We start from the raw sequence: 26,424 nt of genomic DNA, 5'->3' as shown, positions 1-26,424 counted from the left end.
CATTTTAGAAGCATAGAACAATCCAAACTACATGTTCTTTATGACATTTATAAATTGTCACAGAAATTACAAGTTTTTAATAAACTGTCATTAATGGAGTCTGAATTCTTGTACATAATAAAAGTCAGGGTTTTAAAAAAGGGAAATAAAGTATGCACATCCTTCTTTAAAAAATCAGATCTAAATTGAAAACAGTCCTTAATATAGTACTGGGAGTTTATGAGCCTAGTAATTAAAAAACAAGCATATGCTGAAAATAAAAACTGAAATTTGTTAAGATTCAATAAAACCAAAATATAAAGACTTAATCACAGGTTAAAATGTTAATGACATTATGTCTTATATTAACATAATTTTTAAAATGATATAATGATATTAATGGGGTAAATTTTAGCAGTAATTCACACTTGGTTTTTTTTTAACCAATTTATTTCAAAAATAACTAAGCTCCCAGGACGCTGTCTGGTTAACACACATACCATTTACAAATTCAACATAGTAGTTCTAAAAAGTGTCTCATCTTCTTAGTGGGAAATTATTGCAAAACATTACAAATAAATGTCTCCCTTTTCTTCAAGGACTAGCCCAAGTCCTACATCTTCACTAAGATGTTCCAGGCTTCACTGATGAATCACTTCTCTCAACTGTAGCATTTTTCTATTCCTTAGCATCTGCTATACTTCTGTCTAATTCATATATGTTATCTCTCAGACTGTATAAAATAAGCTTTTTTTCTCCAGAGACTAATAAAGTACTATCTCCATTCAGTTCCAATGTCAGACACTAAATCAACCTTCTGTGTATAAAACCTAACTTCCTTGGTCAAAAACAGGACAAGTAATTAACTGTCTGCAACTTCCTTTTTTAAAAATAGGTCATATAATCTTACTTATAACTTTTCCTAATACCTTTTTAAATTTTTAATATTTATTTCTTTTTTATTTTTTACACCAAGTATGTGAACCCACCTAAAGTCATTTTAATATAACAATTTAAGTGAAACACAAAGGAGACGTAGATATTGACCATACTGAGGCACAGAGTCATAACTGTCAGGTTTCTCTCCAAAAGAGTTGAATTCTAAAGTGCTCAGATGCTAAGAAATAAAAACCTTCAATGTAGAGTAAATTAAGAGGAAAAAACTACATCTAAATAGCAAAACTTACGTTTTAACTTGTGATATAGTGGGGACTCTCCAATATTCATAGTAAGTAAATGTATTAAAATGTGGCCATGTGAAATAGGTGCTTAAGAATTTATTTCTGGTAGGGCGTGGTGGCTCATGCCTGTAATTCCAGCTCTTTGGGAGGCTGAGGTAGGTGGATTACCTGACGTCAGGAGTTCAAGACCAGCCTGGCCAACATGGTGAAACCCCATTTCTACTAAACGAAATACAAAAATTAGCTGGGCACTAATCCCAGATACTCAGCAGGCTGAGGCTGGAGAATCTCTTGAACCTGGGAGGCGGAGGTTGCAGTGAGCCAAGACTGCACCACTGCATTCCAGCCTGGGCAACAAGAGCAAAACTCTATCTCAAAAGAACAAAAAATAAAACAAAAAAATAATTATTTCTAAAAAGATATAAGTTACCCTAAATTTAGGAGTAGCTTTCAAATTCCATAATTACTAACCTAGTCAAGATTAAGATTCAAAACGGCAGCGTTGTTAGCCAGGATGGTCTCGACCTCCTGATCTTGTGATCAGCCCGTCTCCACCTCCCAAAGTGCTGGGATTACAGGCTTGAGCCACCGCGCCCAGCTGTCTCTTTTTCGTTAATTTTAATCTTTTGTAAGATATTAGGAACATATAATGAGGATACAACCTCTCAAAAACTGTAACAATAGTTTGGGCCTGGTGGCTCACACCTATAATCCTAGCACTTCGGGAGGCCGAGGCAGGCGGATGATGAGGTCAGGAGATCAAGACCATCCTGGCTAACATGGTGAAACCACATCTCTACTAAAAATACAAAAAATTAGCTGGGCATGGTGGCACATGCCTGTAGTCCCAGCTACTCAGGAGGCTGAGGCAGGGGAATTGCTTGAACCCAGGAGGCGGAGGTTGCAGAGAGCCCAGATCACACCACTGCACTCCAGCCTGGGCGACAGAGCAAGACTCCATCTCAAAAAAAAAAAAAAAAAAAAAAAAAAAAACCAAAAAACCTGTAACAGTAAAACCTGTTTTTTTCTTTCCTTTTTTTTTTTTGAGATAGGGTCTTGTTTTATCACCTAGGCTGGAGTGCAGTGGCGTGATCTTGGCTCACTGCAGCCTTCCCAGGATCAAGTGATTCTCCCACCTCAGCCCCCAAGGTAGCTGGGACTACAGGCATGTGCCACCACAGCTGGCTAATGTTTGTATGTTTGGTAGAGATGGGGTTTTGCCATGTTGTCCAGGCTGGTCTTGAACTCCTGGACTCAAGCTATCCACCACCTTGACCTCCCAAATTGCTGGGATTACAGGCGTGGTGACCACACCTGGTCAGTAAAATTTTATTGTTGAAAGCCTGTCTAATATTCTGAAATAAAGGATTCTTTCATTTTGAAAATTAGTCATGTTTGGATAGTTCAGTTCCATGAGATAGTATGGCACAGATAAAATCATAGTAGTTACACTTATAAATGTGAAAAAAGCAAAGAACATTTCAATTTAATTGCAAGTATATTTTTAATTTATTTTAAAACAGAAATGTTTTAAGTCAAGATTCCTTAGAAAACACAGAATTAACTAATTTGATCTAGACCATATCTCTTTTAAGCTCTGCTAAAAACCTAAAGCTAGCATTCTAAAATCTTTTATGGTATATAAAAAACATACCCTAGTGCTCTGCTCTGTCTTTACAATGGAAAAGTGTGTTCCAAAGCCAGGTGTCAGCCTAGAGTATACTGATTTAAAGCTACCTGAATGAAGTGGTTTATAAGAAAAATGATGACAGAAGTATGGCTGTGGCACCATCGAAAGGCACTAATACTTTGGGAAGGTACCGATTTGAATTTCCACTTTTAACAATTTCACGGAAAATCAAAAAGTATTACTGTAGGTTATTAACGTACACATTGGTCCTTCAATTTGGAAGCTATGCATCTAAGAAAGCATCAAATTCCTTTACAAACTCACACAAGTTAGTCAGGCTTGAAAATCAGTTTGACACGGTTGTCTGAGGAAAGCAGTGCCTGGACAGTTGGTTGCTCCAAACCCCTACATACAGTATTTGGTTAAGGGTGGAGGGGTCTGTCAATAAATCAAAATGTTCGTGAGAAACTGCACATTACAATTGCAAAAACAATGTTACAGAAATAGATTTAAGCTGCTCATGCCATATAGTCAACCACTGCATATAATGAATTCTCAAACAGGTTTGGATTTGGGCCTGGGTGCAATTTCTAGCATGTGTTCTGGTCCACAATAAAATGTCATGGATGGCTCAAGCAAAGCACATTAAAGCCTTCTCAAGCTTTTAAATGCATTCCACTATTCATTTTCAAATTACCTTTAAAATTTCCATTTTTACCATGTTCACACAAATACGACACTTAATCGCCTCACGTTATAACAAGAGATACCGTGAAATCATTGAAGCTTTAAGAGGGGAAATCCTAAAATATGTCAAAGTATACATTTTCCTTCTCACCTTTTTCAGGATGTTCTGGTTCTGGCTGATTACTACTGCTTGAGCTCACACTGGCATCAAAACCTGCTGGTGAGCTATTCCCTTCAGACTGGAGGTCTTGGAGCTCCCCAGCAACACTATCCACCTCAATTGTGCTATCAGTTTCACTCTTGATACTTCGAACCTCTTCTTGGTTTGGAGCCAGTGGTTCTGATACTGTTACAGAAGACTGCTGCCGGCTGCCTTCTGTTACAGTGACTGATGAAGGCGATTCAGGTGTAGTAGGAGGGGTATTTAGCACTGAATTACTGCCACTACTTGGAAATTCTGCTTTTCTGTCATTGACCTCTACTGTTTTTTCTTCAATGGGTTTACTATCGACATTGACTGGAGGTGGTTTTTCTAGTTCTACACTGGGTGGACAACTCTCCTCTTCAGTCACAGTCTGTAGTGACTCCTCTGCCGCCCCCTCCTCTGGGGCAGGATGGGGTGGGGAAGCTGCAGCCTCAGTATCAGAGTCTGAAAAAAGCTCTTTCAGCGTTTTTTTAGGCCACTGTCCCTGAATACTTGACCAGACATCTTTTCGATCTTTGGCCCTGCTGTTTTGAAGTCTTTCATCAGAGTTATTTAAAAGTTTAATCCTTTTTTCTGCCACTTCTGAAAATCCTGAATAGAAACCAGTTGTCCGTAGAGATTTTCTTTTTTCCTCCAAACCATTGTATTTCTTAGTTGGTGTCATCTTTGCTTTTGATTTTTCTTCCTCATCTTCGTCTGAAGAGCTGTTGCTACTGTTTTCCATGCAAGGTGATTCTTTGTTCTTGGCCTTCTCTTCCTTTTTGCCAGGTGATCCAGTTTTTAGACACTCTTCTGTATTGCAATACCTTCTTTTACCACGTTTTATTTGTGGTTTTGAAGATTTATCTGTTGTGTCCTTCTTGACATCTTTTCTCTTTTTTGTGACTTCATCTTCTTCATAATCAGTATCTTCAGATAATACTTCTATATCTTTCCTTAATCTTTCTGGAGATTTTGACACTGGTTTGGATATTACCAAATCTGCATGAACTTTGTTTTCTTCTAGCAAAGATGAAGGGTTCTGTTCCTCTTTTGAAATAAGATCATTTCTGTTGTGGGTCAAACGATCAATCTTAGATTCCTCTTTGCCATTATTATCCATGTCTTGAGCACCTCTCTCATCTTCCTGCTCACTGTCTTCAGCAGAACTTTCAGAAGCTAGAAAATAAGAGAAAAAAAAATGATGAGTATGATAAGAACACTAGCAGTGTCTTCTATGTGCCAGGGACTGTATATATTAGTCCTGTGTATACAGCCACCTGAGGTCGCTGGCTTTTATCTCTATGTTACATGCAAAGCAACTGGGTTTCAAAGAGGCTAAGAGGCTCTTCCGATGATGGAAATGTTCTATTACGATCACGGTGATGGTTATAATACTGTAGACTTTTGTTAAAACCCATCAAATTTTAAACATAAAAGTCATCAATTTTATGTAAACTATACCTTAATAAAGTGGAAATAAAAAAAAAAAGCTTCTCCAAGTTATTATGAGTATAATATTTTTATCATATCTCAGAAAATAGTGGAGTAAGGATATAATCCCAGATTGTACTACCTGTAAGTTTATATTCTTCTTTTTTTGTTGAGATGGAGTCTCACTTTGTCACCCAAGCTGAAGTGCAGTGGTTCGATCTCGGCTCACTATTTATATTCTTATAAAACTACAGCCTTCGTTTTTCTTTTAATCAGAGACAGGGTCTCACTCTCTGAACCAAGCTGGAGTGCAGTGGCACAATCACAGCGCATTTCAGCCTCAAACTCCTAGGCTCAAGAGATCCTCCCACCTCAGACTCCTGAGTAGCTGGGATCACAGGAGCAAGCTTCTGCACCTGGCCTCTCATTTTTCTTTCATTTTCTTTTGTTTTCTTTTCTTTCCCTCCCTCCCTCCCTTCTTTTTCTTTCTTTTCTTTCTCTTTCTTTCTCTGTTTTTTTTTTTGAGACAGGGTCTTGCTCTATTCCTCAGGCACTACCATGGCTCACTGCAGCCTCAACCCCCTGGGCTCAAATGATCCTCCCACCTCAGCCTCCCAAGTAGCTGGGACTACAGGTGTGCCATACCCGGCTAATTTTTGTATTTTTTGTAGAGACAGGGTCTCGTCATGTTGCCAAGGCTGATCTTGAACTCCTGAGCTCAAGCAATCTGCCCACCTCGGCCTTCCAAAGTGCTGAGATTAAAGGCGTGAGCCACCACACCTGGCTAGCTTCATTTTTCAATGTAATAATGAATATTCAATAATTTTGTAATCAATGATTTCCATGATGTTTTAAAGAACAGATAAAATTAATTTTAGTTACTACTAACTTGTATAAAATTAATTATGAACTTACTGCTTCAGTGTGTTCATTCTGGTAAATCATTTTATTATTATTTTAAGATAACATTTCCTGAGAACTTACTACATGCTGGTTACTTTGACACGCTTTGAACAGACCATCTCATTCAATCCTCACAATAGCCCTACGAGATACATGTCATTATCAGCCCCACTTTATAGTTTAAGAGACTAGGGTTTTAAATAAATAAGAAAAACAAAAGCAACACAACAAAACACAGCAAAAAAAAAAAAAAAAAGGGACTGGGATTTAAGAGGTTAATCTACCCCCAAAAGTAGTTAAATCTAAGTCATTTACCTCCAGAACTTACAACCTTAACTATAGCTCTCTTCTGAGAAATCCATGCATGTTCTTTAGCTAAATTCATTAAATGTAAAACGTAACTGATATAACTAAGATTGCTTAAAACATTTGACCTTTACAATGTGTGCCTGCATGGCTACATTTTTAAAATTATCAAAACAATACACACACATCATTAAAAACAAATCTAGACTCATAATGAAAAACCAACAAGAGGATAAAAATCTTTTTCCACCTCCAAAGTGTTAACATCTGTTATAGTCATCTCTTACTTTTAATAATATACTATTTGTTTTATTTATTTTTGTGTGTGTGTGTGATGGAATCTCACTCTGTCACCCAGGCTGGAGTGCGGTGGTGTGATCTCAGTTCACTGCAACCTCCTCTTCCCAGGTTCAAGCAATTCTCCTGCCTTAGCCTCCAAACTATCTGGAACTACAGACACGCGCCACCATGCCCAGCTAATTTTTATATTTTTAGTAGAGATGAAGTTTCATTATTTTAGCCAGGCTGATCTTGAACTCTTGACCCCAAGTGATCTGCTCATCTCAGTCTCCCAAAGCACTGGGATTATAGGCATGAGCCAACATCCCTGGCCTGCTGACTTATTTATAAAGTTTATCCTCTGTGAGCAATGGGGATTCTTTCTTATCAACACCCATATCTGCCCTCTACCATCCTTCCTATATATAGTTATCTTTCATTTTTACAATATAGTATTTATAACACATGTAAATGTGGTTCCCTGCAGAAATTAGTAGTACATTTGATAAACTTCCTTTCTTATACAGCATTTTATTTTTCAAAGAGTTTCCAACTACTTTTCTGCATGTTATATCTTCCTTTGTATCTCTTTCACATTATTTTATTTCATTAAATCAAGCATTGTATCCAATTTCCCCATATTCACCCAATCTCTGCACCCTAGAGAGCTATTTTCCGCAACAGTATCTGGGTGGTATCTCTCTGGGTCTGCTCTAACAGCTGTCATCCTGGGAATCCTCCTCACTTTCTCTTGAGCTAGATCCACTGTTAACTGAATCTCACATCTTCTTCTTCCTTGGTTATCGCATCTGTACTAGAGCTCACCATTGAGTAGCTTCCTTAAAAAGGTACATGGGATGTAAATATTCATTGTCCTTACATATATGAATACATCCTTACCCTCAAACTTCATTGATTGAGAGTTTAATGAGGTACAGAATTCTAGGTTAAAAATTGTTTCCTTCAGAGTTCTGAATCCTTCTGAATGTACTGCTTCTTTGCTTAAGGGATTATAAACCATAACTTTCATTTGGTTTCTCATTCCTTTGTGGTGATTTTTTCATTCTTGATATTTTATAATTTCATAATGATGTACTATGGTATGACTCTCTGTTAATTTATTAAGTACCTAGTGAGCAATTTCAATGTAAAGATTTGTGTCTGTCACTTCTGGAATTTTTCTTCTTTTAGTTACTTGCTTTTTTTTTTTTTTTTTTTTTTTTTTTTTTTGAGACTGAGTCTTGCTCTATCATCAGGATGGAGTGGAATGAAAATCTCAGCTCACTGCAACCTTCACCTCCCAGGTTCAAGCGATTCCCCTGCCTCAGCCTCCTGAGTAGCTGGGACTACAGGCGCTTGCCATCATACCCAGTTAATTTTTGTATTTTGGTAGGGACAGGGTTTCACCGTGTCGGCCAGGATGGTCTTGATTTCCTGACCTCGTGATCCGCCCGCCTCAGCCTCCCAAAGTGCCAGGATTACAGGCGTGAGCCACTGTGCCTGGCCTCTCTCCTCTATTTTCATACTTACCCCTTCTTAGATTAATACACTATACAACATATCTTTTCTCGAAAATTCCCATCGTTGCTTTTTTTATACTTTCTGAAGATTTCCTCCATTTAAAATTCTTCATGCTCTACTGAAATTTTTTTTTTTTTTTTTTGGAGACAGAGTCTTGCTCTGTTGCCCAGGCTAGAGTGCAATGGCACGATCTCGGTTCATTGCAACCTTCACCTCCAGGGTTCAGGTAATTCTCCTGTCTCCCCAATAGCTGGGACTAGAGGAACATGCCAAGCTAATTTTTGTATATTTAGCAGAGATGGGGTTTCACCATATTGGTCAGGCTGGTCTCAAACTCCTGACCTCAGGTGATCCACCTGCCTCGGCCTCCCAAAGTGCTAGGATTACAGGTGTGAGCCATCATGCCCAGCTCTTCTGAATTTTAATTTAGATTTTTTGTTTTTGTTTTTGTTTCTGAGACAGAGTCTCTCTCTGTTGCCCAGACTGGAGTGCAGCGGTATGGGTTCAAATGATTCTCATGCTTCTGCCTTCTGAGCAGCTGGGATTATAGGCACCAAGCACCACATCCAGTTAATTTTAGTATTTTTAGTAGAGACAGGGTTTCACCATGTTGCTTAGCTGGTCTGGAACTCCTGAGCTCAAGTGATCTGCCTACCTTGGCCTCCCAAAGTGCTGGGCTGGGATTATAGGCCTCAGACATTGTGCCTGGCCTAATTTAGATTTTTATCTCCAAGTCTTTCTTGTTCTTTTCTTTTTCAATGCATCTTATTCTTTTTTTTTTTTTTCAGACGGAGTTTCACTCTTGTTGCCCAGGCTGGAGTGCTATGGCGTGATCTCGGCTCACCACAACCTCCGCCTCCTGGGTTCAAGCGATCCTCCTGCCTCAGCCTCCCAAGTAGCTGGAACTACAGGCATGCGCCACCATGCCCGGCTGTTTTGTATTTTTAGTAGAGACGGGTTTTCTCCATATTGGTCAGGCTGGTCTTGAACTCCTGACCTCAGGTGATCTGCCCACCTTGGCCTCCCAAAGTGCTGGGATTGCAGGTGTGAGCTACCATGCCCAGCTTATTCTTGTTTTATAGATACTGCAGGTTCTCTGAGTTTAACAAGAGATTATCAAGAATGCCCTATTAAAACTTGCTTGGTGCTACTGTTAGTCGGATTTATTAACTGATAAGCTTTACGTGATTCATCCGGGATCTAGTTTACTCTAGGGGATTTCCACTGCCAGAATGTAGAAGATTATTCTCCAGAGGCATTCAATTTCTCCACAGAACTCCAACTACCACTGTACCTCTAGTTTTATTCCCAACCCATCTCAGGACAAGAGGATAGAATCTTAGCTGTCTGTGTTCTCTACTCGCAAGGGTTATCAAATTTTTATGTATACATATACACACACAAATATGCATTCATATGATGATCATTAATTAATTGGAAATATCTGAAATGTCTTCAATTTGATCTGTGGCCAAAAATAAAATAAAATTCACTGAGGAAAAAAGAAAACATGAAGAGAGCACTTAAAATGTTAAAAGTATGCAAATACTATATTCATTGTTGAACTGTCTAAAAGGAAAAATATGGGAAGTAACCAAAATGTCTTTGTGTTAGAAACTAATTAAATAAATTATGATATATCTATTCAGTAGATGTGGATGTGCTGATTTGGAAAGATTTATAAGTTATACTACTAAGTTGGGGAAAAAAAGTTTGTAATATGTTAATGATCCCATCTGTAAAAAGACTGCACACATGTGAGTGTATATTACACATACAGTATAAATATGTGTATGGCGGGGGTTTGGGGGCATTTTATATATGTGTGTGTCTGTGTGTATCTATATATACTAATATGTCATATATATGGTATAAAAATGCAATTTCTGAAATGATATAAACCTCTAAAAATGGGGGAAAATAGAGAAAAGCAACACAATTTGCAAATCAGAAAGCAGATGAATGAATGAAGGGCACCAAAGAAGGCTAAACCTCATACCAGCAGTGAGGAAAGTCAAGAACCAACCCAGTTTACCATAGAACCCTCAATAATTACTGACTGCCCTAGTGCCTATGAAAATAAAAAAGGGCAGTGGGGAGCCTCATACAAGGAGCACTGGGTGAAGACTGAAAATTACTTAGATGCCTAGATCCCCACCTCATTTCAGGTTGCAAGGTGACTGCCCTTCTAGAGCTTTATTCTCTGAAGATAGTAGGAGAGGGCTCCTAGCCTGGAAGATGCTAACAACTGTTGAAGGCACAGGTACAGATGTAATGCTGAAATTAGGGGGATTCACGAACATATCTAAACACTAAGAATCCACCCACCCCAATCTCTATTCTTCAACTAGACCCTAGAACACTGGAAACCATTCTCTTACCACCCTCCAGTCAAGAGATTGGAACTATTTTCTCTGGAAGCCAACTAGTCTAAAAGAAAAAGACCTAAAGACTTCATATTATTAATTCCCTAGGAAATGGCCAACCAGATCACCCGATAGTGAAACTCAAGGTCAACTTGTGCCAACCATATGCTTGCAATTTCCAAATCAGTTTAGTCTTTCCTTCATAATCTTAAGACAGCCAGGAAAAAAATCTTAATAGGGAAGAGCTCAAATCAACAAAATAGAAAAAAGCAAATTAGAGGAAATTGACCTAGCAAAAAAAAAAAAAAAAAAAAATTATAAAATCCTTTGAAAGATCAAAATCAGAAAGGTAAGGTATTACGTCCATCTATAAGAACAGAGTGGTACAAAACACACAGAAAATAGAGCTCTTGAAAAATCAAACTAGTTTAATTTAAAAATATTCATTAAAAGGCCAGGCGCAGTGGCTCATGCCTGTAATCCCAGCACTTTGGGAGGCTGAGGCAGGTGGATCACAAGGTCAGGAGTTCAAGACCAGCCTGGCCAAGATGGTGAAACCCCATCTCTACTAAAAATACAAAAAATTAGCTGGGCACGGTGGCAGGCGCCTGTAATCCCAGCTACTCGGGAGGCTGAGGCAGGAGAATCACTTGAACTTGGAAGGTGGGGGTTGCAGCTTGAACTCAGAAGGCGGAGGCTGCAGTGAGCCAAGATCGCACCACTGCACTCCAGCCTAGGCAACACAGTGAGACTCAGTCTCAAAAAAAAAAAAAATTGAAAACTTAAACATTACAGCAAGAAGTCAACAAAAGGATTAAAAGACAAAGCAGATAAAATTTCAAAGAAATAAGAAAAAGACAAAAAATTTAATAAAAAGCAAGAAATTAAAATGTGAGCATATTAGAGTATATTACAGAAGGTATAATATCAAATAATGGCTGGCCAAAGAAAGATAACAGCCAAGTGCAGTGTCCTGCACCTATAACCCCAGCTACCCAGCTACTTGGGAGGCTGAGGCAGGAGGACTGCTTGAGCCTAGAAGTGTGAGAACAGCCTGGGCTGAACATAGTGAAACACAGTCTCAATTAAAAAAAAAAAAAAATTAGCGGGGCCGGCACGGTGGCTCATGCCTGTAATCCTAGCACTTTGGGAGGCTGAGAGAGGAAGATCGCTTGAGTTCAGAAGTTTGAGACCAGCCTGGGCAATATAGTGACACCTCATCTCAAAAATAATTATTTTTTAAAATAATAATAATGAATAAAAATTAAAAAGGGAGAGAACAGTAAAATGCAGAAGAGGAAATAATCAAGAAAATCATTCAAAAAAAAACTGCCTAGAACAGAAAGACAGAAGTTGCTAGAATGAAAGAGTCTAGCAAGTAGACACCACAGGGGATGAAAATATACCCACACAAGGCTAAAAAAAGAGAACAGCCAAGTGTGCTATGGATATATCTGTTCTCTTGCTTTGGCCTTGTGTAGATATATTTCAGAGTGAAATTTTTGGACCTGCAAAACAAAAGACTCAGGATTCCTAGCAGGGCATGGTGGCTCATGCCAGTAATCCTGGCACTTTGGGAGGCTGAGGTGAGCTGATCACTTGAGGTCAGCAGTTCGAGACCAGCCTGGCTAAAATGGCGAAACTCCATCTCTACTAAAAATACGAAAGTTAGCCAGGTGTGCTGGCAGGCCCCTGCAATCCCACCTACTAGGGAGGCTGAGGCAGGAGAATCACTAGAACCCAGGAGGCAGAGGTTGCAGTAAGCTGAAATTGTGCCACTACACTCCAGCTTGGGCGACAGAGTGAGACTCCATCTCAAAAAAAGAAAAAAAAAAAGATTCCAGAGAGGGAAAAGCAAAAAATAAAGAATAAAACACGTCACACACAAAGAATCAGGAGTTGGAAGAGCTCTGGACTTCACAAAAGCAACACTGGAAGCAAAAAAACAATTCAACACTGCCAATAAAATACTGAAGGAAAAACTTCCAATCCAGTCAAACTATGAATAGAATAAAGATATTTGCAAAACTGAATACAAATATTTAAATGCAGCCAATCTCTAAAAATTGCTTCTCATGCACTTGTTCTTAAGAAGCTACTACAAAATGTGCTTCACCAAAATGAAAGTATAGGGGTGGGCAGGAACGTGAGATGCCAAAAACAAAGAAATCCAAGAACTACATTAAAGGAGATCCCTAGAATGGGATCTCCCTAGGAAAATAGCTGTGCAACAGACATAGAGGGAAGCCAGTCCAGACTAGAGCAGGCCTATTTCCAAAGAAAGTCATACTGCAGGCTATTATCATTAAGCTACCTGCTGCCACTGTGTAGTCTTTGAATGCCTGAGTGAACCAGACTGGATTTTAAAATCCATAAAATTTATCTTGTTTATAAAATTTATATTTATCTTGTTTCAATGAAATTCCAACTCTCCCTTCCATGTCTTATGTGCCACTACCTAGATCAGCTAATGACATCACTTTATCCAGCAGAAACATTCTGACCTACTTGTGAAAAATAGGGGTAAATCACCATAAGCCTAGAATGAGAATATACAGAGTAGTCTGCTACTACGACTGAGCACACTCCCACATAACATCCACTGTGAATGTGTCAGATGTGTCAGATAATTCTTTTTTTTTTTTTTTAAGATGGAGTTTTGCTCTTGCTGCCCAGGCTGGAGTACAATGATGTGATCTTGACTCACTGCAACCTCTGCCTCCCAGGTTCAAGCGCTTCTCCTGCCTTAGCCTCCCAAGAAGCTGGGATTACAGGCACCCACCACCACACCCAGCTAATGTTTTTATTATTATTTTTTTTTAGTAGAGATGGGGTTTCACCATGTTGGCCAGGCTGGTCTCAAACTCCTGACCTCAGGTAATCTGCCCACCTTGGCCTCCAAAAGTGCTGGGATTACAGGCGTGAGCCACCATGCCCCGCCAAATGTGTCAGATATTCTAACTGTAGTGGACCCCTATGTTTACCAGAACTGGCTCATGACCTGTCCAACTGAATTCTCTAGAGGGGCTTTTGTAAACTCTCAGAGAAAGAAGCTAAATCTGAAATCAGAGTATGGCTTAGAATCTCTATTCAGGTAACATTCTCAGAAAGCCTTCAACTGCGCTTTCTTATAAAACTAGGCTTATGCTTGTTACTCAGTTTTTAAAAAACTAAAAAACAGGCTGGGTGCAGTGGCTCACGCTTGTAATCCTAACACTTCGGAAGGCTGAGGCAGGTGGATTGGATTGCTTGAGTCCAGGAGTTTGAGACAAGCCTGGGCAACATGGTGAAACCCCATCTCTCCAAAAACTACAAAAATTAGCCTGGCATGGTGGCACAGACCTGTAGTTCCAGCTACTTAGGAGGCTGAGGAGGAAAGGTCGCTTGAGCCCAGGAGGTCAAGGCTGCAGTGAGTCATGATAGGACCACTGCACTCCAGCCTGGGCAACAGAGTGAGACTCTGCCTCAAAAACAAAACAAAACAAAACAAAAAAACCACCCTAAAAAAAGGAAGTAAAATAAAAATTACTTAGGAATATAAATACAGATAATTCCATTCTGAAGAAAAGTAAAGCAAGGATTACACAAAAGTCCAGACTATAATTACTTCTGGGAGGAGACATACTACATGTTTAAGTAAATAGTATTTGACAGCTACTGTGGAGACATACTAGTATCCATATTATTACTGTTCTTTAAACTATACATGTATTTTCCATGTACTATTCGCATGTAGGATACATTGGAAAATGTTTTAAAAATCAATTTTAAAATATTGCCCTCATTAGTACAGTGGTGAGTAAACAAATAAAAATATAGTACAGCACTTGGTTTATAAAATAATGAGTTAATATAAACACACATCTACAATAAGAAACAAAACCTAGCTTCTATTACATTCAAAGTATGTAAAAATGAAATATCTTTTAAGTTATAAGAAATGTTACGATATTTTTATGGAGATCCATTCTTTTATCTCATAGATCGGATATGTCCCCTTCCCTGCCAGTCAGATTTAATAAAGCTCCCCTTTAATCCTCATTGCTTTCATTATCTACACTTCATTCTGCCTTAAATACTAAGCAATAATCTCATCATAAAAGAGGTCACGTCAGGTTGGGCGCGGTGGCTCACACCTGTAATACCAGCACTTTGGGAGGCCAAGGCGGGCGGATCACCAGGTCAGGAGATGGAGACCAGCCTGGCTAACATGGTGAAACCCTGTCTCTACTAAAAATACGAAAAATCAGCCAGGCGCGGTGGCCTGTAGTCCCAGCTACTCAGGAGGCTGAGGCAGGAGAATGGCGTGAACCCGGGAGGCGGAGCTTGCAGTGAGCTGAGATCACACCACTGCACTCCAGCCTGGGTGACAGAGCGAGACTCTTTCTCAAAAAAAAAAAAAAAAAAAAGGTCATGTCCAGATGCAGTCACTGCTACCTGTAATGCTAGCACTCTGGGGGGCTAAGACAGGCCAAATGCTTGATGCTTGAGCCTAGGAGCTCAAGACAAGCCTGGTCAACAGGGCGAAAGCCCGTCTCTAGAAACAATATAAATATTAGCCGAGAATGGTGGCATGCACCTGCAACCCTAGCTCCTCGGGAGGCTGAGGTGTGAGGATCTTTAGAGTCTGGGAGGTTGAGGCTGAAGTTAGCCGAGATTGTACCACTGTACTCCAACCTAGGCTACAAAATGAGACCCTGTCTCAAAGAAACAGATCATAATAGTCACAATCAGGACAAACAAAGTTTGGTGTTCTTTACAACACAAGCTATGCTTTACACTGCAACAGAAAGGATGGTACAGAAAAGATTAAAAAACTAAAGTAACAATGCTAAAAGTTGAATATTAAATGTTAACCAAAATTTTATGGTGCACTTGGATCTACTAGTAACAAAAAATTCAGGGCCTCAATCAATGGCTGATTTTATTTCAAGTACAGGTTGAACATCAAAAATCCAAAATCTGAAAAGACTCCAAAATCTTACACTTTTTGAGTGCTGACATGATTCTCAAAGGTAATACTCATTGGAGCATTTCAGATTTAGAATTTTCGGATTTGGCTTGTGGAATGCAAATATTCCAAAATCCAAAAAAAATCTGAAATCCAAAACATTTCTGGTCCCAAGAATTTCAGTTAAGAGATATTCAACCTGTAGGCCGGGCATGGTGGCTCACGCCTGTAATCCCAGCACTTTGGGAGGCCGAGGCAGGCGGATCATGAGGTCAGGAGATCAAGATCATCCTGGCTACCACAGTGAAATCCCGTCTCTACTAAAAATACAAAAAATTAGCCAGGCGTGGTGGCGGGCATCTGTAGTACCAGCTACTCGGGAGGCTGAGGCAGGAGAATGGCGTGAACCCGGGAGATGGAGCTTGCAGTGAGCCAAGATCGCACCACTGCACTCCAGCCTGGGTGACAGAGTGAGACTCCATCTCAAAAAAAAAAAAAGAGAGAGATTCAACTTGTAATAAGAGAGCAAACACAATTCTGGTAGAAAAAATAGTAGTTGGTAATGTCACTGAATTACCTTTATAGAATTTGACTCATATAAACTACAATCAAATACCTGCATGCAACAGAACGATTGTTATGTTTACCTTGAAGTCCATTAAGGATCGAAGTAATTTCTATGGATTTAATATGAGCAGTATCAGAGTTTTTGGCATCAGTGAGATCCAGTTTCGATACCATTTCAGGAGATGGATTTGTCTGAAATGGTGGCTTGGATAAGCGCCGAAGTTTACAGTTTTTTGGAGAGTATTTTTCATCTTTGTCTTTTTCTTTGTCTAATTTATTCTAGGTTAAGAAAAAAAATTATGTCATAATTTATCATAAGGCACTTATTAGAAACAATGTTAATATCCACTTTTAACTCACTGTTATAGAATATATTGTTAAATATTTAACATAAAACGAAAGAATATAAGAAGCCCCTCAAAACAGCCAAAGATTTTTAAAGCTACTTAAGAAAATACTACACAGGATGATCAAAAGGTTTTGTATTTATACTTTAATAATAGGACTCAAATTAGCAATCAGATAGGTGATTAGGACTAGCAAACCTACAACTTACTCTTCAGAATTAAAATCACAATACGTTTAAATTAAATACTAACTAAAAAAAGAAACAACTGCAACCTGGTCATTTCAAAATCTCATTATATGTGGGTTGGGAATGACAAAATTCCAAGTACTTTTGTAAAGTCAAGTCAGGAGCAACCTTCCTACCTCAGTGACATATTAATGTTTTGAGAAAAGATGAGAAATTTTCTCAAATTATTTGTTTACAAATAGATGAGCAGAGGCAGATACATTTCCTGGAAACTACTCTTAAAAATTATTTTGATTTATAGGAAAAATAAGCTCTCTGAAGCTTGAGTTAGCAGTAAACACTATAAATTCTGAGTGAGAGTAATTCTCCTAAGGAGGATACATATCTAGTATCATTCCAGATGCAGAGATAAGTTAATTCCTTACATATAATAGATGCCTAAGGGTAGTGGTTCTCCAAGTGTGGTCTCTGGCCCAGTTATATTAGCATCTCTTGCGAACTTGTTAGAAATGCAAACTCCTTGAAACAACCTCAGATCTACTGAATCACAAATGCCCAGAATGAGGCCAAGCAATCTGAGTTTTAAGTAGTCCTCCAAGTGATTCTGAAATGTGTTCAAGAGTGAGATCCACTGCCTTAGGGATCTGAGATTCATTCTCAGACCACACTGAAAAGACATATATGTAAGTAGACTACCACAGCCAATAAATGATTAGTGTTGTTCCAATTTTCCTGCTATTGCCGGCCTTTTCACCACTTCATAATTTATCCCAAAAGTCATAATCTATCCATGCATGCTGAAGGCAGAAATAGTTTCCCCGAGTTCAAGTTCAAATATGGCTTTCAATGTGTATCAGAGGGCAGCCTCAACAATAGTGGCTCTTAGAGTAAAATGAAATACAGTGATGGGGGGATGTACATTATCAAAATATTACGTAGGAAGCCTTTTCAAAATTCACGTGCCTCTTCCCTCATGACCAGGAGTTTTAATATGCAGGAGGAGAGGCCAAGAACTGAAGAGAGGCAAATACCTAGAAAGAACTCCTTAAGTAATCTATTAGTTTTCCCACCACTATCCTCCACCCTATCTTCCCCACCCTTATCCTCCACCTTACAAATGCTACTCTAAAACTTGCTTTGTGTAAAGATATTGGCATTTTTAGTCTCCCTACCCCCAACAGAACTCTTTCAGTACCTAAAAACAATGCTAAATGCAGCATAATTTTCATACCTTCGTGTAAAGAAGGGAAATGAAAAAGGGGTTGGAGAAGTCTTGAGTTGTAACTACTGGGTTGCTACACCGAAAATTTTAAAACACAGACCCAATTTTATAGTGAAAAAAGAATGACCCCTTTAGGGGGGAAGCTTTCATTATTTGGGGCCACTAAAGAAACATTTAGCAGAAAAGTAAATATTAAAAGCATCTCACTTTGAATATGAAGACTGAATTTCAAAATAACTATTAAGCACCTCAACAACATGTACTATTCAAAGTATGTAACAGCCATTAAGAAGATTTTAAAAATTCTAAAACCTAGTCTAACCTAACTTTTAGGAAAATTTAGTCTTAGAATGAATAATTCTATCATACATAAAAGTAACATTAATTTTCCATATGAGCTCCTAAGTAAATCCCCATGGCATTTGTGTGGTTAATAGGATCCTGTGGGGCTGGGTACGGCAGCTCACGCCTGTAATCCTGGCATTTTGGGAGGCCGAGGCAGGTGGATCACCTAAGGTCAGTAGTTCAAGACCAGCCTGGCCAACATGGTGAAACCCCATCTCTACTAAAAATACAAAAATTAGCCAGGTGTGGTGGTGTATGCCTATAATCCCAGCTAGTCGGGAGGCTGAGGCATGAGAATCGCTTGAACCGGAGGTGAAGGTTGCAGTGAGCCGAGGTTGCACCACTGTACTCCAGCCGGGGCGACAGAGCGAGACTCTTGTCTCAAACAAACAAACAAACAAAATCTTGTGAAAATATTCTAAGCCACTAACTATAATCAGATAAAGATGAAGAGAAAAAGGAGTTGCCAGATAGCCTTTTCTTCCTTGGAATGGTTTACAGCTATAATAATAACCTATGTCTTCAAGCCACACTGCCTTATGGCTCCTGGCTGGGAACCAGAGGGGAAGGAAATGGCAAAAATGGATAAATAAAATGTGGTTGAGTGGCTTTATATAATGTTGCGACTGAAAAAGTCTCAAAGATCATTCAGTACTGTTTCTAAAATGCTCTCCCTAACCTGACAAAATTAATTATATACAAATCTAGCATTTGAAAAATGTGCTATTTCAATAAAGTGTAACACTAACATGTATTTAATTGAATCATTTGCAGGAAAACTTCTTTTAAAGAGCTAATAGTGTGTAGTAAAACCAAGCACTTACCTTTATTTTCTTCCGATGTTTTATCTTTGGCACATTTTTATCAGCAGGTCTTACTATTTTATCTGCTTTAATCCATTCATCGTATCTAAAATAAAAGGAAATATAAATATGTACAATATACACCACAGAAATAACCTATGCCATATTAAAGAGAAACTCTCATAGAATCATGACATTTGAGAAGGGAAAGAACCTTGGAAATCATCTCAGCTTCCTGGTTTGAAGAGCAAGCTACCAAGGCACAAAGAGAAGGATGTAATAACTTGCCCATGGACATGAAGTTAGCTACTGGCCGAGCCAAGACTACAGAGCATGATCTCACGATTCCTCAACTAGCACTGCTTACTCAGCTACAACAAAGAGAAACTGAATCTCTATAGTAAGTATTAAGATAAATCACCCTATTTTCTACATTTTGTTTTACTTTGTTTTGTTCTTAAGCAGCAGGTAGGCAATTTTTATCTAGACACATCAGAAAGCTAAGGTAATAGCTTCAGTTTTAAATGGCATTGTGTAATAGAAAAGCACTGTATTATGGCCGGGAGCAGTAGTTCATGCCTGTAATCCCAGCACTTTTGGGAGTCCGAGGTGGGCAGATCATGAAGTCAGGAGATTGAGACCATCCTGGCTAACATGGTGAAATCCCGTCTCTACTAAAAATACAAAAAATTAGCCGGTCGTGGTGGTGGGCACCTGTAGTCCCAGCCAATCGGGAGGCTGAGGCAGGAGAATCGCGTGAACCCAGGAGGTGGAACTTGCAGTGAGCAGAGATTGCGCCACTGTACTCCAGCCTGAGCGACAGAGCGAGACTCCATCTCAAAAAAAAAAAAAAAAAAAAAAAAAAAAGGCACCGTATTGTAACGTACAGATAATGCAAAATCAACTAGAAAAAAAAATGCTTGCTCATAAAATACTAGAAAAACATTACTCTGTAAAGTTTTTCAGTATTCTGAAATGCTTCCTACATGTACAGACAGCTGAGTCAACAGTTGTGATGGCCTCTTCATTCAATGCTGATAGTCTTCGCAATTTCATAGGGTGCAAGCTACTATTAACTGCAATAAAACTGTTTGTTTAAAGCAAAAAAAAAAAAAAAAAAAAAAGAATGACAGTTTCTTCATCCTTCATTCATTCAACAAGTATGACAGCTAGAAGAAGTAAACATTAAAAATGAATTGACATTCTCTTCTTGTGTTCAAAGTTACACACATTACTCACAGAAAACAGAAAACTCACTGGTATTTTTAACTCTCGAACATGGACACCTGAAAACGAGCTTTTAAATTAAAATGTCCTCATTGTTAGAGGTATTAAAAGGAAGTAACAAAGTCCCTAAATCAAGAAGTAAACTGACCAATAAATTATATTCTTACTCTAGCATAGGCCTGGAAAGTATCTGTAGCAAACTCCTGGGCGGTTATTCCGCTGGTACAAACTACTGGCTTGTAGCCAGAAAAGCTGAGGATTCATCCCCATGCAAGGGGTTCTGTTTATATGCTGGAAGATGCTGAGGGCCGTAATAAGAATAAGAGGGAATGGAATGAGCTTTAGGACAGACTTAACATAATCCCTGCTTACTAGTTATGTGGTTCTGATCAAAACTCATTCTCAGTCCAAGGCTTAGTTTACTTCTGTATAAAATAAGACTATAATTTAAAAATAAAAAATAATGCTACGTATCATATATGGGTTTTTTTGATAGAAATACATGGTAAGTACAGGTGTAAGTACAAATATATGATAAGTACGTTGAAAAGCTTTAAAGCAAGTGTTCTTCTACTAAACACAATCCTTTTGGTACTTACACCTGGCACTGTAGCATCCATCTATATATTTGCAGCAGTACTTCTACCTTTCCTGTTAATACCAAGAATTGTATAATGCTTAGGAAAGCAATTTACTTCCTTCCAAAATTGGGGGCATGGTGGGAAACGAAAACACCTCCATCCTCTGCAAATTTCAATATGAACTCCTAGAAGTTGCTCTATTAGAATAGCTATGGAAAGAAGTCCAGATAGCAACTTTGTTTTTAAAAGAAAATAAAACAAGCTTTCTAATTTTTTATGAGAGAAAGTGAAGTCAGCTCATGATGGCTGCACATAACATTAATGTGGGCTAAACAAAGTTATAATTGGCCGGGCACAGTGGCTCAAGCCTGTAATCCCAGCACTTTGGGAGGCCGAGACGGGCGGATCACGAGGTCAAGAGATCGAGACTATCCTGGTTAACACAGTGAAACCCCATCTCTACTAAAAAATACAAAAAACTAGCCGGACGTGGTGGCGGCGCCTGTAGTCCCAGCTACTCGGGAGGCTGAGGCAGGAGAATGGTGTAAACCCGGGAGACGGAGCTTGCAGTGAGCTGAGATCCGGCCACTGCACTCCAGCCTGGGCGACAGAGCGAGACTCCATCTCAAAAAAAAAAACAACAACAAAGTTCTAATCATGTTTTACCTTTCTTAACCAAAGGCTATCTGTTCTGTAGCGAGTTTTATACCAGACATTTTTTACTATCAATAAAAAAACTGACTCAATTCAACCTGGATTTTGTTATCAATTATATTTTGAAGTAGGATAAAACAGTAGTTTTCAATTTAAGAATGCATACATGATATTGTACATTTGTATATTTTACCTGCCTCACCCAACACATCAAACAAGGAAAAACAGTTACTGCCTCATGGGTAAGGCATTACACTGTGATAAAGGAAGATTCCTTTATTACTCAGAGATAATGTATGTTGTTTAAATTCTCCTAAGAACAAGGTGGCAAGAATATATACATAAATAATAAAATAATGGATGCTTGGAATGGTACAGGCTGGGGCCCATTGCCTAAGCTCCATAAATCCTACATAGTAATCATGTTCTCTTCTACTCAATTATAAAAAAAAGGATGGGCTGGGCGCGGTGGCTCACGCCTGTAATCCCAGCACTTTGGGAGGCCGAGGCGGGCGGATCACAAGGTCAGGAGATCGAGACCACGGTGAAACCCCGGGCGCGGTTGTGGGCGCCTGTAGTCCCAGCTACTCGGGAGGCTGAGGCAGGAGAATGGCGTACCCGGGAGGCAGAGCTTGCAGTGAGCCGAGATCGCGCCACTGCACTCCAGCCTGGGCGACAGAGCGAGACTCCGTCTCAAAAAAAAAAAAAAAAAAAAAGGATGGTACAAGAGGACTGGATGTCAGAAAAATGTTGAGTAGTGACTTTAGGTGTCAAACGTGTGTTGGAGCAGGCAGGACACACACAAAAAAATAAATTATTAAATTAGATGAAATTAACTACATACAGAGTTCTAATAAAGAGTATGGCCTTACTATTCTGGAAAAATTTTGTTTTACAGTTCTCAAGGGGCTGGGCGCAGTGGCTCATGCCTGTAATCCCAACACTTTGGAAGGCTGAGGTGGGCAGATTACCTGAGGTCAGGAGTTCGAGATCAGCCTGGCCAACATGGTGAAACCCCGTCTCTACAAAAACACAAAAATTAGCCAGGCATGATGGCGCACTCCTGTAATCCTAGCTACTCAGGAGGCTGAGGCTGGATAATTGCTTGAACCCGGGAGGTGGGGGTTGCAGTGAGCTGAGATCGCGCCATTGCACTACAGCCCGGGTGAGAGAGCAAGACTCCATCACAAGAAACAAAACAAAAAAATTATCATGGAATATTCTGTATAGTTTTAAGAAATTCCTTGAAAACTTACTATAGAGTAATAATGTAATCTAACAGCAAACATAATGTATAATAATATATTTATAGCTCTAACTTACAGATATATAAGTATTAGCTAAAATTATGACTCTTCTGTTATTTGACTTCTTTCTATTCTACTTTCTCAGTGCTTTTATTTGTTTATTCAGGTATTCCCTTGTTTAGACACTAAGCTTTTGCATTTTTTTTTTACCTGGCCAGTTATGCTCTTTGTATAAAATACAGTTACACAGTATTGTTACTGTCATCAAAACTAATAACTTTTAGAACTAGAGTATATCTTAAAAATTTATCAGGGACTTTATTTCACAAGTTAAGAAATTCCAACAATGAAAGTGAATTAGAGTGCTTGCCAAAAAGCACCCCTGTGGAGAATTAGAGAAGAGAAGGAAATGGACTGTCCGTTAAAAGATTCTAACACGAAAATAACAGTAGGGGGCATTCCAGGCCCTATTCAGACTAAGCTTCATGAAGAGTGGGAAACCAGTGACATAAAGAGGAAGAAAAGGTGAAAATAACATGTGAGAATTTTGGTTGAGGAAGCTTTTTCAAATTACAAATGTCCTTACCAAATACAAGCTGAGACTACTGACACAAACATATTGGCAGACAAGAATTTCAAAACCTAATGAGATTTTAAATAGCATTTTAGTTGTCTGACAGATGTTACAAGAAATACAAAAATGGTCAAAAGATTAAATAACTATAACGGATCATTGTTTTTAAAAATAAGAAATGTTCCTTCTGTATATGTAATTACCCATTAGATATTACCTAAGTGTTCCTTCCATTTTCTCTACAGGATGTTTTCAAAGAATAGGGAACACACACACACACACACACACACACACACAAATTCATGTGGGGAGGCTGGGCATGGTGGCTCACACCTGTAATTCCAGAACTATGGGAGGCCCAGACAGGCAGATCACCTGAGGCCAGGAGTTCGAGACCAGCCTGGCCAACGTGGTGAAACTCCGTCTCTAACAAAAAGATAAAAATTAGGCCCGGTGCAGTGGCTCATGCCTGTAATCCCAGCACTTTGACAGGCAGTGGTGGGAAGATCATGAGGCCAGGAGTTCGAGACCAGCCTGGCCAACATGGTGAAACCATATCTCTACTAAAAATACAAAAATCAGCCAGCCGTGGTAGCAGGCGCCCGTAGTCCCAGCTACTTGGGACGCTGAGGCAGGAGAATAGCTCGAACCCGAGAGGCGGAGGTTGCAGTGAGCTGAGATCACGTGCGCTATGGCACTCTAGCCTGGGTGGCAGAGTAAGACTCATCTCAAAAAATAAAAAAAAATTCATGTGGGGAAAAACTCTACATGAAAACCCCACATTTCCTACAGACATTACAATTATTTAAGAAAGAACTAAACTGGCATAATTACTGGTGCCAATTAATTTACAAAAGTAATATTAGTGTGTAAGATTTCTCATTCCTTACCAAGGAAGCACAGGCTTGAAAGAAGAAAGCTTACTTCAGAACTACAACAAAAAGTTTACAGTTAATCCTTTCTTCTTTATAAATTTAGACTTTTAAAAATACAGTATATGTAGTATATATTAAAAAGAGACAACACCAAATTTACCTTAGACATAATAGATAATAGTCAATGCAGGCCGGGCGCAGTGGCTCAAGCCTGTAATTCCAGCACTTTGGGAGGCCGAGACAGGCGGATCACGAGGTCAGGAGATCGAGACCATCCTGGCTAACACGGTGAAACCCCGTCTCTACTAAAAAATACAAAAAACTAGCCGGGCGAGGTGGCGGGTGCCTGTAGTCCCAGCTACTCGGGAGGCTGAGGCAGGAGAATGGTCTAAACCCGGGAGGCGGAGCTTGCAGTGAGCTGAGATCCGGCCACTGCACCCCAGCCTGGGCGACAGAGCAAGACTCTGTCTCAAAAAAAAAAAAAAAAAAAAAAAAAATAGTCAATGCAGATAGAAAATAGGAAATTTTATCTCAAGTTCACATATCCTGAATTTCATAAAAAATTAAAATAGGCCAGACCCAGTGGCTCATGCCTGTAATCCTAGCACTTTGGGAGGCCGAGGAGGGCAGATCACAAGATCAGGAGTTCAAGACCAGCCTGGCCAACATAGTGAAACCCCATCTCTAAGAAAAATACAAAAAAAAAATTAGCCGGATATGGTGGCAGGCACCTGTAATCCCAGCTACTTGGGAGGCTGAGGCAGCAGAATCACTTGAACCTGGGAGGCAGAGGTGGCAGTGAGCTAAGGTCACACCACTGCACTCCAGCCTGGGTGACACAGTAAGGCTCTAGCTCAAATAAAATAAATAACCGTAAAGGAAGTGGCAAAGAGTAAAACTGCAGCTAAGATATAGAAGGCCATAAAATATTTCTCAACTTCTCCTTGGGGTACCATGTCAAGTAAGATATCTATTCATCCCTGAAAGTACCTTCTTAAGGAATATGAGAATCTTTTTTTTTTTTCTTCTTCTTCTTCATATAGCGTCTCCATTGCCCAGGGTGGAGTGCAGTAGAGCCATCCTGGCTCACTGCAGCCTTGACCTACCAGTATCAATTGTCCCACTTCAGACTCCTGAATAGTTGGGACTCCAGGCATGCACCACCACACCTGGATAATTTTTTTGTATTTTGTAGAAAAAGGGTGTCACTATGTTTCTCAGGCTGGTCTCAAACTCCTGGGCTCTAGTGATTCACCCACCTTGGCCTCCCAAAGTGCTGGGATTATAGGTGTGAGCCACCGTGTCTGACAGAATACAATAATCTTAGTAAGTAAGTTAAATACAAACCTTTTGGTTTGAAAATGCTTCCAGACCAGCCTGGCCAACACGGCGAAACCTCACCTCTACTAAAAATACAAAAATCAGCTGGGCATGGTGGCGCATGCCTGTAATCCCAGGTCCCAGGGAGGCTGAGGCAGGAGAATCACTTCAACCCAGAAGGCAGAGGTTGCAGTGAGCCAAGATTGCACTACTGCACTATAGCCTGGGCAACAGAGCGAGACTCTGTCCCAAAAACATACGTAAAATAAAATAAAATACATTGTCTTGCAATTTTAGATTCAAGTAATGCAGTTTTCTGAAAATGAGAAAATTGAGGTAGACTGGGTTGTATTTTTTTAATATATATATATAATATAAACATATATATACAGTCCAGGATAGTTTATCTATCCTGGCTTTAACTGGTCTTAACCTTTAGGAATTACGATTACAAGATCATAATTGGCCTTTTCACAACAGGAAATAAATTAATTTTGCAGGGCACAAGGGAAAGAGCATTACTAAAAAGCTTCCATTTAAAAAGAAATACTGAAACAAAAAGTATTGAAACAAATATTTAAAAAAATATTGAGTCAGAAAATTAAGACAGTGATTAGCCTATACTTTTTCAATTCAGTTATCAATACAGTCAATATAATTAATTCTACAGATGGAATCTAAACAAGTATCTCATTGAATATTTATCTAAAGTACTAAGGAAAATATTTCCAAGGTATATATATGACTTGTCTGAGAATATTTCTATTGAGATCACTTAACATTCAACTAACAAACAAACACAAAAGAACATATGCATGATAAACTCATTTAACTTCTGAAGATCTAATATGTTCCCTGACCTACATAAAATGAAGTAGAATGAAATTTTTATTTTTATTTATTTATTTTTTTTTGATGGAGTCTTGCTCTGTTACCCTGGCTGGAGTGCAATGGTGTGATCTCAGCTCACTGCAACCTCCGCCTCTCAGGTTCAAGAGATTCTCCTGCCTCAGCTTCCCGAGCAGCTGGGATTACAGGTGTGTGCCACCACAT

General features: G+C 39.2%; 1 protein-coding gene across 11 annotated transcripts in view; it reads right to left on the bottom strand.

Moving 5' to 3' along the window:
- ARID4B (AT-rich interaction domain 4B) overlaps positions 1–26,424 on the bottom strand; it is a 167,294-nt gene that overhangs the window by 11,025 nt on the left and 129,845 nt on the right. For 10 of the 11 annotated variants that reach the window (XR_012435161.1, XR_010581889.1, XM_074040660.1 and 7 more), the window contains 3 exons: positions 18,915–18,999; positions 16,069–16,267; positions 3,629–4,840 (listed from right to left, as the gene is read on the bottom strand). Coding sequence is in view for 8 of the 11 variants with exons in the window: in XM_074040660.1 (XP_073896761.1) it covers positions 3,629–4,840; positions 16,069–16,267; positions 18,915–18,999 (1,496 nt within the window). In the remaining 3 variants the exon portion in view is untranslated. Of the gene's footprint in view, positions 1–3,114; positions 3,229–3,628; positions 4,841–16,068; positions 16,268–18,914; positions 19,000–26,424 lie in introns of all 11 variants that reach the window. The other variant, XR_012435173.1, reaches the window with a different exon arrangement.

The sequence above is a fragment of the Macaca fascicularis genome, chromosome 1, assembly GCF_037993035.2.
Source record: "Macaca fascicularis isolate 582-1 chromosome 1, T2T-MFA8v1.1".
Lineage (NCBI taxonomy): Eukaryota > Metazoa > Chordata > Mammalia > Primates > Cercopithecidae > Macaca > Macaca fascicularis.
The sequence above is the reverse complement of the archived record's forward strand: the minus strand, read 5'-3'. Positions and strand labels throughout refer to the sequence as shown.